This window comes from Natator depressus, chromosome 12 (genome assembly GCF_965152275.1).
Source record: "Natator depressus isolate rNatDep1 chromosome 12, rNatDep2.hap1, whole genome shotgun sequence".
Classification (NCBI taxonomy): Eukaryota; Metazoa; Chordata; order Testudines; family Cheloniidae; genus Natator; species Natator depressus.
Window position 1 is genome coordinate 7,216,414 of NC_134245.1, and position 15,906 is coordinate 7,232,319.

At 50.0% G+C, this 15,906-nt stretch overlaps 1 protein-coding gene across 1 annotated transcript; it reads right to left on the reverse strand.

Moving 5' to 3' along the window:
• Positions 1 to 1,168: 1,168 nt before the first annotated feature.
• POLR2C (RNA polymerase II subunit C) lies at positions 1,169 to 15,628 on the reverse strand. Its single transcript, XM_074968508.1, has 9 exons — positions 15,498 to 15,628; positions 12,140 to 12,189; positions 11,447 to 11,515; positions 9,904 to 9,956; positions 9,641 to 9,769; positions 8,399 to 8,450; positions 7,660 to 7,828; positions 3,331 to 3,405; positions 1,169 to 1,917 (listed from the first exon to the last, which is right to left on the reverse strand). Exons 1-9 carry the CDS (start codon positions 15,581 to 15,583, stop codon positions 1,773 to 1,775), a joined length of 828 nt encoding a protein of 275 aa, XP_074824609.1. The 5' UTR covers positions 15,584 to 15,628; the 3' UTR covers positions 1,169 to 1,772.
• Between the last annotated feature and the right edge of the window lie 278 nt (positions 15,629 to 15,906).

The following is a 15,906-nucleotide window of genomic DNA, read 5'->3' on the forward strand; positions in this document are numbered from 1 at the left end:
ACCAAATGGCCCAACTTGATGATCACTTTAGATAAGCTATTACCAGCAGGAGAGTGGGGTGGGAGGAGGTATTGTTTCATGGTCTCTGTGTATATAATGTCTTCTGCAGTTTCCACAGTATGCATCCGATGAAGTGAGCTGTAGCTCACGAAAGCTCATGATCAAATAAATTGGTTAGTCTCTAAGGTGCCACAAGTACTCCTTTTCTTTTTGCGAATACAGACTAACACGACTGTTACTCTGAAAGAAGTACTTGAGGGACTCAAGAGCACAAGTCCCACAGAAAGGTGTCGGTACTTGCGTTCCTAAACCCATTAGGAGCTCACTTCATCGAACAGGCTGGGCTGATTGCAAGCAAGGAAAGGAGCGGAATCCCAGCATGGTTAAGGCAATGGATGGATTTTCAAGCACCTTGTAGGCTCTGAACCCTACAGGCTGGGTCCAGAACTCCCCGTACCCCACTATACTGGGCAAACAGCTCCTAAGTATCCCCCACCATGGCTTGGTTATCCAGGGCATGCCACGGCAGATCAGAAGCAGCAAAGCATCAGGGGAAAGCTACATTTCAGCCCTGGACATGGAGGCAGTGTTGCCCAGCAAGACCCCTGCACCACACATTTGTGGTGTGACCAGAGCAAGTTCCTCTCTGCCTTTTTTCCTTCTCATCATGGACGCTGCACGGGGAATGCCCCTCCTCCATGAGTGGAGTAATTACAAACCCAGATCACTGTCTCGCTCCAGGCTGCCCACAGAAAGCTAATGGCATTTCTTTAGGAGCTCATCTTTAAAGTCCTGCTGGGTGACAGTGGTGGGGGGAGGCCAGGAGTGTCTGGGGGAATTTCAGCCACCGCAATTGCGGTGACGGTTTGATAGGTGCTGAACTCCCGGCACTGTACGGGTCTGACGCTGACTGAATCAGAGGGGTTATCAGTGACAGGCACCCAGCTACCCTGTTCCCCATACAGAGTACCCCCGAAGCGTCTAAATCCAGCTAAGCCTCCTTGGCACATAGGGTCCCCCTTGGAACACTGCCTTCTGCAGCAGCTCAGCTCCCCGGCCCAGCTTCAGACAGACTCACCTTAGCCACAGATGCCACATTATATACAAGTGCCAGGGCTGGGGGCTGGTTTCTGTAGGAGAGAATGTCTGGAGCAGCAAAAAGCAAAGAGAGCAGCCAGCCCTGCAAAGCAGACCTCATTCCGTGCATGTCTGGAGGAGAGAACGGATGGCTGGGACCCTCCTCCTGCAGCCTCAGACAAGCTTTCTGGGATGGCTGAACATAGGAAAAAGGCTTTATTCAGCATGGTAACAAACGGGATACGGTTGTGCAACTGAGCTGAGATACATGCTTCCAAAGCCCAGCCAACCGATGGCCAGAGTCCAGTGTCAACAGGCAAGAGCTAGGGTCGTTTACACAGATTCACATCCCCACACAACAACAATAATATACCACACCCGGGTCTCACTGGGGACAGCTGGGAGCATCCCTGCACTATTCTGGAAATCTCATCCCTGCTCCTCCAGAGCAGCTTCCATGCTCTGAAGGGCGATTGATTGGAAGCCGTCTCAATACACATCACATCCCCACCAGTTCAGTGCCAGAAAGGCCTGAAGGCGCTGAGACCGAAGGTTCAGCACACAGGGAGCAGGGCTCCATGTTCACTTGGCTCCGATTAGCCGCACCCCAGGTAAAAAGCAGGTGGCTCCATGAACAGTGTGGCACATCAGTGAGACTTGGTCACAACGGGAGATTCTGCAGGAAGGGGCAGGGCTCAGTTTATAGTCAGGACATCACTCTGGATCTCGTGACTTAGCTGGGTCTGGAGGTCGCTCAGTTTCTTCTTCAGCCCGGACAGTGCCGAGAGAACGATGGTCTCCGGCCGCAGGGAGCCGCAGGACTCCACGTTGTAATAAAACCTGAGGGTATTGGAGGAAATTAAGATTCTTATACAGGAATGCAAAGAACTGGAGATTTCTCTCTGCAATGTGTTTCCACCCTATTGTATTTCACTGCAAGGAGATCTCATTCCCAGCTCCTGGGAACCTTGTTAGCCCCTCCTTTCCACCCATCTTTCCACCAGCAGCCGTAGATCCAAAATGACGGTTTGTAAGTTTACAAGCTACTGCATATTGCTCAGAAAGCTTTCTCGAGGAATTTCTGTCTCTGCTCACAATTGCCATGCAACCCATCATGCAGCGCCGAGCACAATGGGCTTGGATCTGACTGGGTGGCCGCTTTGGCCACTACTGCAATACAAATTGTTAACAGTCATTTCAGCACTGGAAATGGGGATACCAGTATGTCCCAGAATCTCAGCTCACCTGCCCAGCTTCAAACATATTCATTGTAGACAAAGATGCAGCATTGTACGCAAGTGCCAGGGCAGAGAAGCCAGTGCAAGAGGAACAAATGTCTCAATGAACAAATGTCATGAATGAGACATCTCTGTACCACTCACACAACTCCCCAGCAAGCCTTTGATGACATCAGGGTCAGCCATTAGATGTGTATAACCCAGCACAGTGTAAATGAGGCTTCCTGATGCCTCCAGAGAAGACTCATTTACACTGTGATGGATTATATGCACCCCGCCCTGTCTGGGGAAGGGTTAATGAGCTTCTGTAGGCTTAATCTGCCCTGTCCTCTCTGCAGGAGCAGTCAGGCATGGAGGGGGCAGTTAAAAGGAGAATCAGCTCAGCTCAGAGGAGGTTAGGAAAGAGGCAGATCTCTTGTGCTAGCTCCTGAAAGACAGCCCAGCTGAGGACCAGGATACAACCACACACTGGAGCCTCTCTGTGGGAAGGTAGGCCTGGGGCAGGACTAGTGTGTTTACTTTGTTACCTGGAGCTACTGTGTTTATTGTTCTACCTGGGACAGGCTTGTGGTCTGAAGGGGATTACTGCAGTGATACTCCTCCTCCCCCAGGAGATGACAGCCCCCAACAAACCTCTGCTGGTTTGCCCCCTCTTGGAGACCATGCAGTGATTTGTCATGAGCCCCAAAGCTAGGTGGTCCCAACCAGCCGCAGCATGGAAGCAGCACTCTTATCTGAGAGGAGAGGCTCCCTGAGTCCTGCACTGCCCCACTGAATGGATTCCCATTCTCTGATAGGGCAAGTTCTCTTGGAGGGAGCAACCAGCCAGTCCTGGTTCCCATTTCACTGCGCCACCAATGGGCCCCAACCTACTCCCCAGGAAACACCAGCTCCTGAGGCTGGCAAATCATTCTGCGAAGTCACTGAACCCCACCACTAAAGGCCCAGACAATGGGCTGAGGCGCTTCCAGGTGGTGTTGGGAAATGCCCTCCTTCCCCATGCACTGCTCCTTACCGCTCTGGCTTTCCATTGGGATCATAGGGAGCCTGGGCCTCATCCTCGTCAATTTCGGAGTATTCGCTCTTTGGCCTAGGATCAAATACAGCAATTAAGGTTAGTGCTGGAACCCACCTCCCCACTGGCTCCTTCTCACCCTGGGCAGCAATTTGGTCCCACGAGTGGCCAACATTCAGCATATGAATGAACTGGGGCAGGAGGATGGCATTCGTGTATTTAAGATTACAGAGATGGAAGAGTCCAATGGCCAAAGCACGATACAGTCTGCCAACAGACATTAGCCAGCACGACTGTACCCCTTTCAGGAGTCTGATGTGTCTTGCGTATCCCCAAGTTTCACCTCACTTCAAAACTACTGAAGTGATCATGAGCTAATTCAGTTCAAACTGAACGGAAGGATTAACAAAAATAAATCTGCAACTAGGGTTTTTGATTTCAAAAGGGCTGACTTTCAAAAATTAAGGAAATTAGTTAGGGAAGTGGATTGGACTGAAGAATTTATATATCTAAAGGTAGAGGAGGCCTGGGATTATTTTAAATCAAAGCTGCAGAAGCTATCAGAAGCCTGCATCCCAAGAAAGGGGAAAAAATTCATAGGCAAGAGTTGTAGACCAAGCTGGATGAGCAAGCATCTCAGAGAGGTGATTAAGAAAAAGCAGAAAGCATACAGGGAGTGGAAGAAGGGAGGGATCAGCAAGGAAAGCTACCTTACTGAGGTCAGAACATGTAGGGATAAAGTGAGACAGGCTAAAAGTCAAGTAGAGTTGGACCTTGCAAAGGAAATTAAAACCAATAGTAAAAGGTTCTATAGCCATATAAATAAGAAGAAAACAAAGAAAGAAGTGGGACCGCTAAACACTGAGGATGGAGTGGAGGTCAAGGATAATCTAGGTATGGCCCAATATCTAAACAAATACTTTGCCTCAGTCTTTAATAAGACTAAAGAGGATCTTAGGGATAATGGTAGCATGACAAATGGGAACGAGGATATGGAGGTAGACATTACCATATTTGAGGTAGAAGCGAAACTCAAACAGCTTAATGGGACTAAATCGGGGACCCAGATAATCTTCATCCAAGAATATTAAAGAAATTGGCACATGAAATTGCAAGCCCATTAGCAAGAATTTTTAATGAATCTGTAAACTTAGGGGTTGTACCCTATGATTGGAGAATTGCTAACATAGTTCCTATTTTTAAGAAAGGGAAAAAAAGTGATCCGGGTAATTATAGGCCTGTTAGTTTGACATCTGTAGTATGCAACGTCTTGGAAAAATTTTTGAAGGAGAAGGTAGTTAAGGACATTGAAGTCAATGGTAAATGGGACAAAATACAACATGGTTTTACAAAAGGTAGATCATGCCAAACCAACCTGATCTCCTTCTTTGAGAAAGTAACAGATTTTTTAGACAAAGGAAACGCAGTGGATCTAATTTACCTAGATTTTAGTAAGGCATTTGATACCGTGCCACATGGGGAATTATTAGTTAAATTGGATAAGATGGGGATCAATAGGAAAATTGAAAGGTGGATAAGGAATTGGTTAAAGGGGAGACTACAACGGGTCCTACTGAAAGGTGAACTATCAGGCTGGAGGGAGGTTACCAGTGGAGTTCCTCAAGGATCGGTTTTGGGACCAATCTTATTTAATCTTTTTATTACTGACCTTGGCACAAAAAGTGGGAGTGTGCTAATAAAGTTTGCGGATGATACAAAGCTGGGAGGTATTGCCAATTTAGAGAAGGACAGGGATATCCTACAGGAGGATCTGGATGACCTTGTAAACTGGAGTAATAGTAATAGGATGAAATTTAATAGCGAGAAGTGTAAGGTCATGCATTTAGGAATTAATAACAAGAATTTTAGTTATAAGCTAGGGACGCATCAATTAGAAGTAACGGAGGAGGAAAAGGACCTTGGAGTATTGGTTGATCATAGGATGACTATGAGCCGCCAATGTGATATGGCCGTGAAAAAAGCTAATGCTAATCAGGAGAGGTATTTCCTGTAGGGATAAGGAGGTTTTAGTACCGTTATACAAGGCACTGGTGAGACCTCACCTGGAATACTGTGTGCAGTTCTGGTCTTTCATGTTTAAGAAGGATGAATTCAAACTGGAACAGGTACAGAGAAGGGCTACTAGGATGATCCAAGGAATGGAAAACTTGTCTTATGAAAGGAGACTCAAGGAGCTTGGCTTGTTTAGCCTAACTAAAAGAAGGTTGAGGGGAGATATGATTCCTCTTTATAAATATATCAGAGGGATAAATACCGGAGAGGGAGAGGAATTATTTAAGCTCAGTACCAATGTGGACACAAGAACAAATGGATATAAACTGGCCACCAGGAAATTTAGACTAGAAATTAGACGAAGGTTTCTAACCGTCGGAGTGAAGTTTTGGAATAGCCTTCCAAGGGAAGCAGTGGAGGCAAAAGATCTATCTGGCTTTAAGATTAAACTTGATAAGTTTATGGAGGAGATGGTATGATGGGATAACATGGTTTTGGTAATTAAATATTCATGGTAAATAGGCCCAATGGCCTGTGATGGGATATTAGATGGGGTGGGATCCGAGTTACCCAGGAAAGAATTTTCTGTAGTATCTGGCTGATGAATCGTGCCCATATGCTCAGGGTTTAGCTGATCGCCATATTTGGGGTCGGGAAGGAATTTTCCTCCAGGACAGATTGGAAGAGGCCCTGGAGGTTTTTCGCCTTCCTCTGTAGCATGTGGCACGGGTCACTTGCTGGAGGATTCTCTGCTCCTTGAAGTCTTTAAACTATGATTTGAGGACTTCAATAGCACAGATATAGGTGTGAGGTTTTTTTGCAGGAGTGGTGGGTGAAATTCTGTGGCCTGTGTTGTGCAGGAGGTCAGACTAGATGATCATAATGGTCCCTTCTGACCTAAATATCTATGAATCTACTTGCTCACAAAATCAGACATAAAAATACAAGTGTCATAGCATGCGACTACTGAAAAATTGCTTACTTTTATTTTTACTATTATAAAATCAATTGGAATATAAATACTGTACTTACATTTCAATGTGCAGTATAGACAATTCACTGTCTGTATGAAATGTTAGTTGGTACTGACTTCGCTAGTGCTTTTTATGTAGCCTGTTGTAAAACTAGGCAAATCTCTAGATGAGTTGACGTACCCCCTGGAAGATCTCTGCGTACCCCCAGGAGTACACGTACCCCTGGTTGAGAACCACTGCTATACTTGATCTTAGCTAAAGACGTATGCATGTTTCCCAACCTGAGGGACAGGCCCGCTGTTGGAGAAGGGCATGCCAGGCTAGTTCAGGGCTTGGCACAGGAGAGAATCAAAGAGGATGGGGAAAGGACCCAGCTCCACCTCCTGCCTCCGACACTCAGGCTGCAAACAAGCTACCATGTTGGCAAGTGAACTAACAGATGTCTCATTAAAAGCCACCCAATCTTCCCTGCGCATCCGTGGGGGCAGCTTACAAGTACAGGGCTGCCGGCAGCAGCCTGCCAGCTCAAGTGCCTCTTCTCTGCTCCCCTGGCACTCAGCTGAGCCTTGGATGGCCCCAATGGTCACTCCTCACCTGCAGCAGCAGGTAGCCTTCTGGTGTGGGGGTGTGTAGGAGGGCGTCTGGAAGGGGAGCAGGGGAAAATGTCGGCAAAGAATATGGAGAAGGGGGGGGCGCGTGGAGTACTAAGATAAAAGCAACAGAAAAATGGAGAGACAGCAGCAACTGTGTCAGCACATGGCGTTAGAACCAGGAGAGGTGGGTGGGGGTGGGGGTGGGGCATTGCCCAATTCACGCCATGGGAAGCTCCAAGAAAATAACTGGGAACCACTGTTATATTCAAATACACTCAAATGCACACTCACAGGAGTCGCTCTGCCTAAGGGCGAGATGGCATTTTCATTCCAAACCCCCTATTTTCAATTGCTTACCAAATTCTAACAAATTACTTCTGGGGTTAGAACTTGACCAGCTATTGGAAATGATGTGAAAGGAAATTAAATCGAGTTTGTAGTGAACACGTTTGACTAAGAATATTTAGAATGGGAGACACTAAGGCTGTCAAAGTAAGGATCACCCATGCCTAATACTACAGGAATCTCTCAAGCTGAAAGTACCATTAACTACCCAGATGACCACCTTTACTGGAGGAACAATACAGATGCTGTGGGAATCCTAACTTTAAGTAATCTCATAACTTGTGGTTTTAATTTCTCAGCTAGTGTTGCATTAATGTAGTCTCTTGTACTGAATACAGAATATTTTCTCTTGGTTGTGATCACACGTGCAACTCAACCAATGCTATTTGCAAACCAGAACATACCATTCCTCCGGCTTGGGGTAGACTGTGTGCCTCAACGCATTGTCTGGATCATACTCAAAGGCTACTCCTGCTGTAGGGTTCCACTTGGCATGCTCCTTGCCAAACCCCTTCTTGGCATAGGCTCGCAATCTCAGCTCTTGGCCTTTCCGTAACTTGACAATGAGGATGTCTGAGAAGCACAAACACTGAGTCAAATCGGGGTGGGAGAGTGGCTGCAAAGGAGAAATCCTCGCATGGTAGCATGCTTACATTTGAGTGATGAGTGAGTGGGGAACTATTCGTGCATAGGGAAATCTCCTTAGAAAGCAGAGCTCATTTACAGTCTTAGAAGGGCTTATTCATGCCCTGATATCAGCCATGCAACTCCTACTGATGGAAAAATGGGAGCTGTACATGTGGATGAGGGCATGATTTGGCCCTTAGACCACAGCAGATGAGGAAAAGCTGGTTTTGCATTTTTGCTGTAACATCCAGTTATAACAGAGAGAGAGATGATCTCCTTTACCTCCCAAACACTCTGACTCGGAAGTAGCAGTAAATGCAGGGGTCACATCTTGTTTACTGGAGCAAAAAGTTAACCCTGTGCACACTGGCATTTCCACAGTGCCAGCTTTGGCTGTCAGCACCACATCTGCAAGTGCCCCAGGGTTAACTGACTAGTAATTTGGGGTGTGGGTCAAAGAGCCCAAGAGGAAAATCTGTTTCTCTCTGCAGCTCTTTTATACAGTGACTCACTTACCATCCTGCTCCACGTAGTCATTGGGGTCATTGTCTCTGCTCCGGGAAGTCACCTGCACAGAACGAGCCACAGATGAGGTCACTGGGGGGACCAACCCCTTTCTCCCGACTTCGAACCCTAGCTCACCCACTAAACTAAGAGGACTGTCATTGCAAACAGACTTAGCCCGTAGCGAATTATTGAAGGCAGGACAAGAAATAATGGGCTTAATCTGCAGCAAGGAATATCTAACCTAGATCTCAGGAAAAACTTTCTAACTATAGGGATAGTTGAAACTCTTGAATTGGCTTCCAAAGGAGGTTGTGAAGCTCCCATCGTCGGAGGATATTTAGGACAGGTTGGACAAAAACCTGTCAGGGTTGGTCTAGGTTTACTTGGTCCTGCCTCAGCACAGGGGGTTAATTAGCTGACTTCTCTTGGTCCCTTCCAGTCCCACACACCTGGGCTGGTGATTGTATAGGGAGGAAGAGCCAGCCTATACATCTTTCCAACCAGCATTCCCATATTATAGGGTGACCGAGTGGTGCAGTCTGTGGGCCGAATGTGACCCCTGTGGTTCCATGCCGCTGCACAGAGCGGCTCTATCTTTAATATGCAGGCTTGGCCTGCAGTTGATAGACCCAGCACGCAGGGCCCCACCATAATCAAAGTGGCCTGGCTACTCCAAGGAAGGTTCGGCACAGTATTTTTTAAAAAGGAAACCATCTGCGATCTGCTCCACTTTGCGAAAACGAGGGGCAGCCTTCAGACTACTCACCTGTGGCTAGGTATCCCTGATTCAGCGATATTTTAAAGACTTGCCCCACCAAATCCCTTTGAATCCATTCTCCTGGGGCTCTCTTAACATCCTTCTCTGAGGCCTGTCAAGAGCCACATGGCTCTGATGCCTCATTTGAGATACCGCTGCCGCCTAGCACTGCTGAGGGCCAACAAGCAAACTTGCAGGCAGCAGAATTTCTGCCAGGCCTTTGAAGGTTCTGAGAGCTCTTCCAAAGAGCCCCCCAGCCATCATGATTTAGAACACAAGTCTAGGTGATGTAACACTGAGGCTGTCAAGGAAGAACTTGGCAATGGATGATCTAAGAGTGCATACTTGGACTGTGAAGGGGAAGACAGACAGAATGCCTAGCTAGGATGCCTAAAATGTAAGGATGTCATAGCTATCAGACAGGAGCCTTGCTGTTTCTGCTTAGAGAAAGGGTAGGGAAGAGACCTTACTGACTGACTTGATCTTATACTGACCGGTATAACCCGGGGGTTGTTGGAGATGAGATCACGGGATGTCACGTGACGAGTCTGGTCTTCATTGCACCGGACATCAAGGGTAAACTCCACAGAACACTCTGGACAGAACTCATCACATGTACAATCCTAGGGAGAGGGGGTAAGAAACAGGTCAGGACCACTATTCTCTGCCAATGAGAATGTATAGCATCCCATGTCAGATCAGGCCATTCTCCCCCCACAGCCCTCTCAACAAGAGATTGGCGTATCTCTGAACTCACCCTGGAGTACTGCAGCTTATCCACAATGTCATCGCTGGTGAGTGGGATCAGACCTGAGGAGAGATGATAGTTAGGGACAGTGCAGAAAACACCATGAAATACGTCTAAGTGATACCAAGGGACCTAACACCCCTCCAGGTGGGACCATCAGAGAGGGACAAAGCTCCTGGCATCTCACCATCACAGAAGGTCCCATCAGCAGTTAGAGACAGAAAAGACCAATAGGGTCAGTTTCCACACATCTTGTGGACCAGTGTAAGAGTGTAAAATACGGTGTAGATAAAATTGCTGTAAGGTGGGTGCATGACTGGTTGAAAGACTGTACTCAGAATAGTTATCAAATGGTTCAATGTCAAACTGGGAGGACCTATCAAGGGGGTGGAGGGGCCCCCTGGGTGTTTGTCCTGGGTCCAGTACTAGTCAATATTTTCATTCATGTCTTTAATGGAGCAGAGAGCATACTTATAAAATCTGCTTGTTGCAAGTACTTTGGGAGACAGGATTAGAATTCAGAATGATCTTCATAAATTGGAGATCTGCACTGAAATCACCATGAGAAATTCAACACAAATCAGTGCAGTGCTCTGCACTCAGGAGGAAAAAATCAAATGCACAAACACAAAATGGGGGCTAACTGGCTAGGCAGCAGTACTGCACAAAAGGATCTGGGGGTTATAGTAGATCATGAACAGGAGGACTTGTGGCACCTTAGAGACTAACAAATTTATTTGAGCATAAGCTTTCGTGAGCTACAGCTCACTTCAGCTTATGCTCAGATAAATTGGTTAGTCTCTCAGGTGCCACGAGACCTCCTTTTCTTTTTGCGGATACAGACTAACCCGGCTGCTACTCTGAAACCTGTCAGTAGATCATGAATGAGTCAACAGTGCTGCTGTGGTGCTGCTGCAAAAAAGGCAAATGTCACACGGGGATGTATTCACAGAGTATTGGATTTGAGACATGGGAGGTAACGGCTCGGCTCTGCTCAGCACTGTGTCCAGTTTGGGGCTCTACACTTCAAGAACGTTGTGGACAAATTGGAGTGGGTCCAGACAAGAGCAACAACAATGAAAAAACTGGTTTAGAAAACCTGACCTGTGAGGAAAGGTTGAAAGAACTGGGCATGATCAGTCAAGAGAAGACTAAGGGGGTGGGGGACATAAGTCTTCCAATATGTCAAGGACTGTTATTAAGAAGATGGCAATCTACTGTTCTCCATAACTACGGAGGGTAGGATAAGAGGTAATCAGCTCAGTGCAGCAAGGGAGATTTAGGTTAAATATTAACTATCCTTCTAGTTAGAAAGGATTTTCTAAGGACTGGAATAGGTTACCAAAGGAAGTTTTTAAGAACAGGCTCACAAACACTTGTCAGGGATGGTCTAGGTTTACTTGGTCCTGCCTCTGCACAAGGGGCTGGACTAAATGACCTCATGAGGTCCCTTTCAGCCCTATGATTCTAGGATTGTTCCCTACAATACATTTTAGACATACTTAGGGTCCAGAATAATTTTCCTCCTTTCTTCAAGATGTTGGTTACTCACCCAATCTGTGTGCAATGAACTCGTCATGGAGCACAGAGGAGTTAGCATCTATCTGGACCCAGTCTATGGCTGTAAACAGAACGGAAACAAGTAATGAAAGCTCTTGGAGGCAGAAAGACACTGAGTTCCTGGGGCATGTACCCCCAGGATGAAACACGGTTTCAGAGAGGCTGAAAAGTTTAGATGGTCTTAGCTCCCATGCGCAAAACCTAATGACTAACTAAATGTTAAAGGCTCAGACACATTAACACCATTTGCATACCTTTCCCCAAAGACGAGGGGCAGAGGGAAGTCTGGCACAGGTGAGAGGACGGCTGGGAACCGAAGGACCAGTGACAATGGCAGCAGATGCCTACATGGCAGTTTGGTGGGTGATTCCCAGCTCAGGTAGTACACGTTCTAGCTGCGCTTGAGCTACTGGGCTAAAAATCACAGTGTGGTCACGGCAGCGCAGGTGACCACCCAGGCTAGCTGCCCAAGAGGGTGCACGGGACTGCACTCAGCTGGCTAGCCCAAGCCACGGCCTGTGCCACTGTGTCCCCGCTGCTATCTTCAGTGTGATCACTCAAGCAGACCTAGCACAGGCCTGTGCACCCGAGCTGGGAATCCCCCTCTTAACTGCTGTGCAGATGTACCCCTACGGGATCTTCTTCATGAACAGACAAAACACAAGACTAAAGGTGGAGAAAATACCTATTATGGGAACTTCAGCTATAAACACTCTTCGGATGGAATTCGCTACCCTGTAACAGAGGAGAAAACCAGCACTGAGACACTGAGAAACACAAGTAATGAACTTCAAAATGCATTTTATCCCATGTGAGAGAGAGACAGACACGGAGTTACCCTGAGCTCAGCTAACATGAACTATACACAAAGGAGACCTCAGTATGAGGACAGGGACATTCAGGGTGTCTCTTTCTCTCTAGTCCGATACCACACCCACCATCATAGCATCCGAGGGAGGCTGTACTGTCTACACCAGAGGTGGGCAAACTACGGCCCGCAGGACCCTCCTGCCCGGCCCCTGAGCTCCTGGCCCAGGAGGCTAGTCCCCAGCCCCTCCCCCACAGCCTCACCTCGCCGCCGGCGCCATGCTCGGGGCGGCGCAGCTGCAGAGCGCCCGGCCTGACCCGGTGCTCTGTGCTGCACGGTGGCGGCAGCATGGCCCGGCTCCATCCGGGTGGCACGGCTGTAGCGCCGCCAGCCACTGGTGCTCCAGGCAGTGTGGTAAGGGGGCAGGGAGAGGGGGGTTGGATAGAGGGCAGGGGAGTTCGGGGGTGTGGATGGGGTCGGGCAGCCAGAGGGCGGGGAACAGGGGGGTTGAATGGGGGTAGGGGTCCTGGGGGGGCAGTCAGGAAGGAGGGGGGTTGGATGGGGCAGTGGGGGGCAGTCAGGGGACAGGGAGAAGGGGTGGTTGGATGGGGCAGGGGTCTCGAGGGGGGTGCATTCAGGAAGGAGAGGGGGGGTTGGATGGGGTGGCGGGGAACAGTCAGGGGCAGGGGGTCCAGGGGTGGTCAGGGAGAAGGGGTGGTTGGATGGGGCAGGGGTCCTGGGGCGGGGGAGTCAGGAATGAGAGGAGGGGTTGGATGTGGCGGCAGGGGTCCAGGGGCAGTCAGGGGACAGGGGTGTGTGGATGGGGCAGGAGTCCCAGGGGGCCAAGGGGGCAGGGGCACGACCCCCTCCCCTAACCGGCCCTCCATACAATTTCAAAAACCCGATGCGGCCCTCAGGCCAAAAAGTTTGCCCGCCCCTGGTCTACACTGTGGAGGGAATACCGGCACAGCTCCGCCACTTCTCTGAACGATGGTAGTCACGTTGATGCATTTGATGGCCTACCTGCACCTACACTAAGAGTTAGGTTGGCATAGCTACACCGATAAGGGGCGTGGGCTATACTGACTTAACTTTTACGCATAGACCAGGCCCGAGTGTCTTAAGGTACAAGGTTTGCTCCAAACAGACATGGCCAAAGTACAGCCTGCCAATACCTGCTCCCTGGATCCTCTTCATTCCCCATTCATCCACAGCTCGATTTGTTTGCACCCCCAGCAAAGCTTTATTGATAGAGTAAACCCAATGGGGCTCTCTGCAGCTTTCAACACCCTGCTCCTAATGCTACTGCCCTTCGTTAATAGTGGGCAGTCTATAAATAGAGCCCAGAGCCTTCATCCCTGATCCCTGTTCTGACCACTCATGATAAGAGGGTCAATCATACTCTCTACAGTCTCCCCATAACAAGCGACCCCCAGGTTAATGACTTGCAATTCCTGCTGAAGAGAGAGGCCCTAGTGGAAAAGCAGGACTTGCTAATGATTATCTGTGAAATTCTTACAGAGGTCACAGTGCCATAAACTAAAGTGTCCACAGTAATACAGTCACGGCCCCTTGTGCTTGGCAGAACATTGGACCCTGATTCTGCAGCAAGGTCCCTGGATTGCGTGGCAGGCTGAAGATTAGTTTAATTTTAAATTGAAAATGGAGAGTAATAAATTCAATATGAAAATATAATCTGCATCCTAGCTCCTATTTATGTGTGGAGGCCATTTATTTTACCTTTTCCCTATGTTTTCACCCTACCACAGACTTTTCTTTATCTGGAGGGGAGAGAGGCTAGAGGTTTTGGCAGCCAGGTAAGGATAGTTGGCCCTTTTGGGATCCTGGGAGGTCGTCTGGGTTTGTGGGATAAGCACATTGTCTGTTTCTGCTAAAACAATCAGCAGCAAATGGTAGACAATGCTGACACTTAAATTCTGAACTGTGGATTACCAGCTCCACTGAAATAAATAGGGCAGTTCCCACCTCTCAGGGGTATGATTTCAGGCTGTTTGCAGATTCACGCACACAGTAAGGGCTTGGGTCACATTTTGTTCATGTTTTTAAGGGATTTTTCACAAACAAAACTAGAAATGTTATTTTTTAAAAGGAAAACAGACTCTGGAGTACAATTCTGTGGCAAAAATGAGGAGCGCACAGAGCCCTGAATATACTTAGCCAAGGATCATGCTAAACACAACAATGTAAAGATGAAACATACTTGTGAACGAACCTTTAGAGCCAGGACACAGATAGCTGCGGGGGGACAGGGTTTGTTTACGGGGAGAAATGTGTCTTCCCCCAGCCAAGGGACATAAAGGTCAAGACCAAAGTAGCGGGGCCAATCTATGGAGCTGGAGAGTGGGAATTGTGATGCCTGGATCATCCCAGTGTGGGTGGCATTTCTCCTTGTTTCGCTCCCCCCAGCCCCCAACAGTCCTTCAGCCTGGTCACCTGCCCCCAGGGCCCCAGCAGCCCCGTCTGTGCCTCAGCACTATCCTACCACCCCGCAACGCACTGAGGGGAAGAGGGCACCATGCACTAGGGGGTCTCCTTTTCCCACCCAGTGGGGCACCCCTCAGGCATCTGAGAGCCAGGGGAGGACAGGATCCCAAGGCTTGAAGGTGGGCAGGGAAACGCTCGGAGAGGGGAAGGAGGGGGTGGGGGTGGGGGAGAAGAGATGGAGCCTCAAGGTGCAGTGAAGCCCTTTGCCCTGTTTGCCCCAGGAGGAATGGAGGGGGGCAAAGTGTGGGATGTGGCCCAGGCCCTCGCAGCTGTGGGGCAAGGGGAGCAGGATCCTCCCCAAGGGAGGAGTGTGCCCCCCAGAGCCTGGCAACTCTGTGCAGCAGAGCTCCCCCCAGCTCCCTGCACCCCCCAACCATTCCCCGCAGCTGCCCCCACTCCCTGCAGCCCCCCAATCATTCCCTGAGCCCCCCTGCTCCCTGCAGTCCCCCAATCATTCCCTGAGCCCCCCCACTCCCTGCAACCCCCCCACCATTCCGAGCCCCCCCGCTCCCCGCAGCCCCCCAATCATTCCCTGAGCCCCGCTCCCCGCAGCCCCCCCGCTCCCCGCAGCCCCCCAATCATTCCCTGAGCCCCCCACTCTCTGCAACCCCCCCACCATTCCGAGCCCCCTGCTCCCCGCAGCCCCCCAATCATTCCCTGAGCCCCACTCCCCATAGCCCCCCCCGCTCCCCGCAGCCCCCCCAACCATCCGCCGAGCCCCCCCGCTCACGCCAGGTCCGTGTTCTCGATGATGAACTTGACGTTCTCGTCGCTGAGCTCGGTGATGCGCACCGTGGGCTGGTTGGCGTACGGCATGGCGGGCCCCGGGCCGCGGCCTGCTCCGCTCCGCTCCCTCCCCGTCCGTCCCCGCCCCCGCGCCCGGCCCGCGCCTGCCCCCCGGCGGCCGCCCGCCGCCCTGCGCCCCGGGAGGACCCGCGCCAGCAGACACGCCCCGCTCCGCGGCTGTGCGGGGCCGCCGCCCCCCCGCGGCCCGACGGGGTGCAGGAGGCTGCACCAGGCACCCAACCCCGGACCCCCCCCGCCTGCGATCACAGCATCTGGGCCCCCCTCCGCGCCGTGCTAGGCGCTGTACAAACACCTCCCCCTCCCTGCTGGTCACCCCCGCCCCTGGGATCCTG

What these genes read in the sequence shown, in the direction of transcription:
- POLR2C (XM_074968508.1), bottom strand. Translation starts at nt 15,583, where the DNA reads ATGCCGTACGCCAACCAGCCCACGGTGCGCATCACCGAGCTCAGCGAC. An exon ending in ATAAGCTGCAGTACTCCAGG is followed by an intron (nt 9,770 to 9,903) that starts GTGAGTTCAGAG and finishes CCCTCTCCCTAG; the next exon opens with GATTGTACATGTGATGAGTT. An exon ending in ACAACCCCCGGGTTATACCG is followed by an intron (nt 8,451 to 9,640) that starts GTCAGTATAAGA and finishes CGTTCTGTGCAG; the next exon opens with GTGACTTCCCGGAGCAGAGA.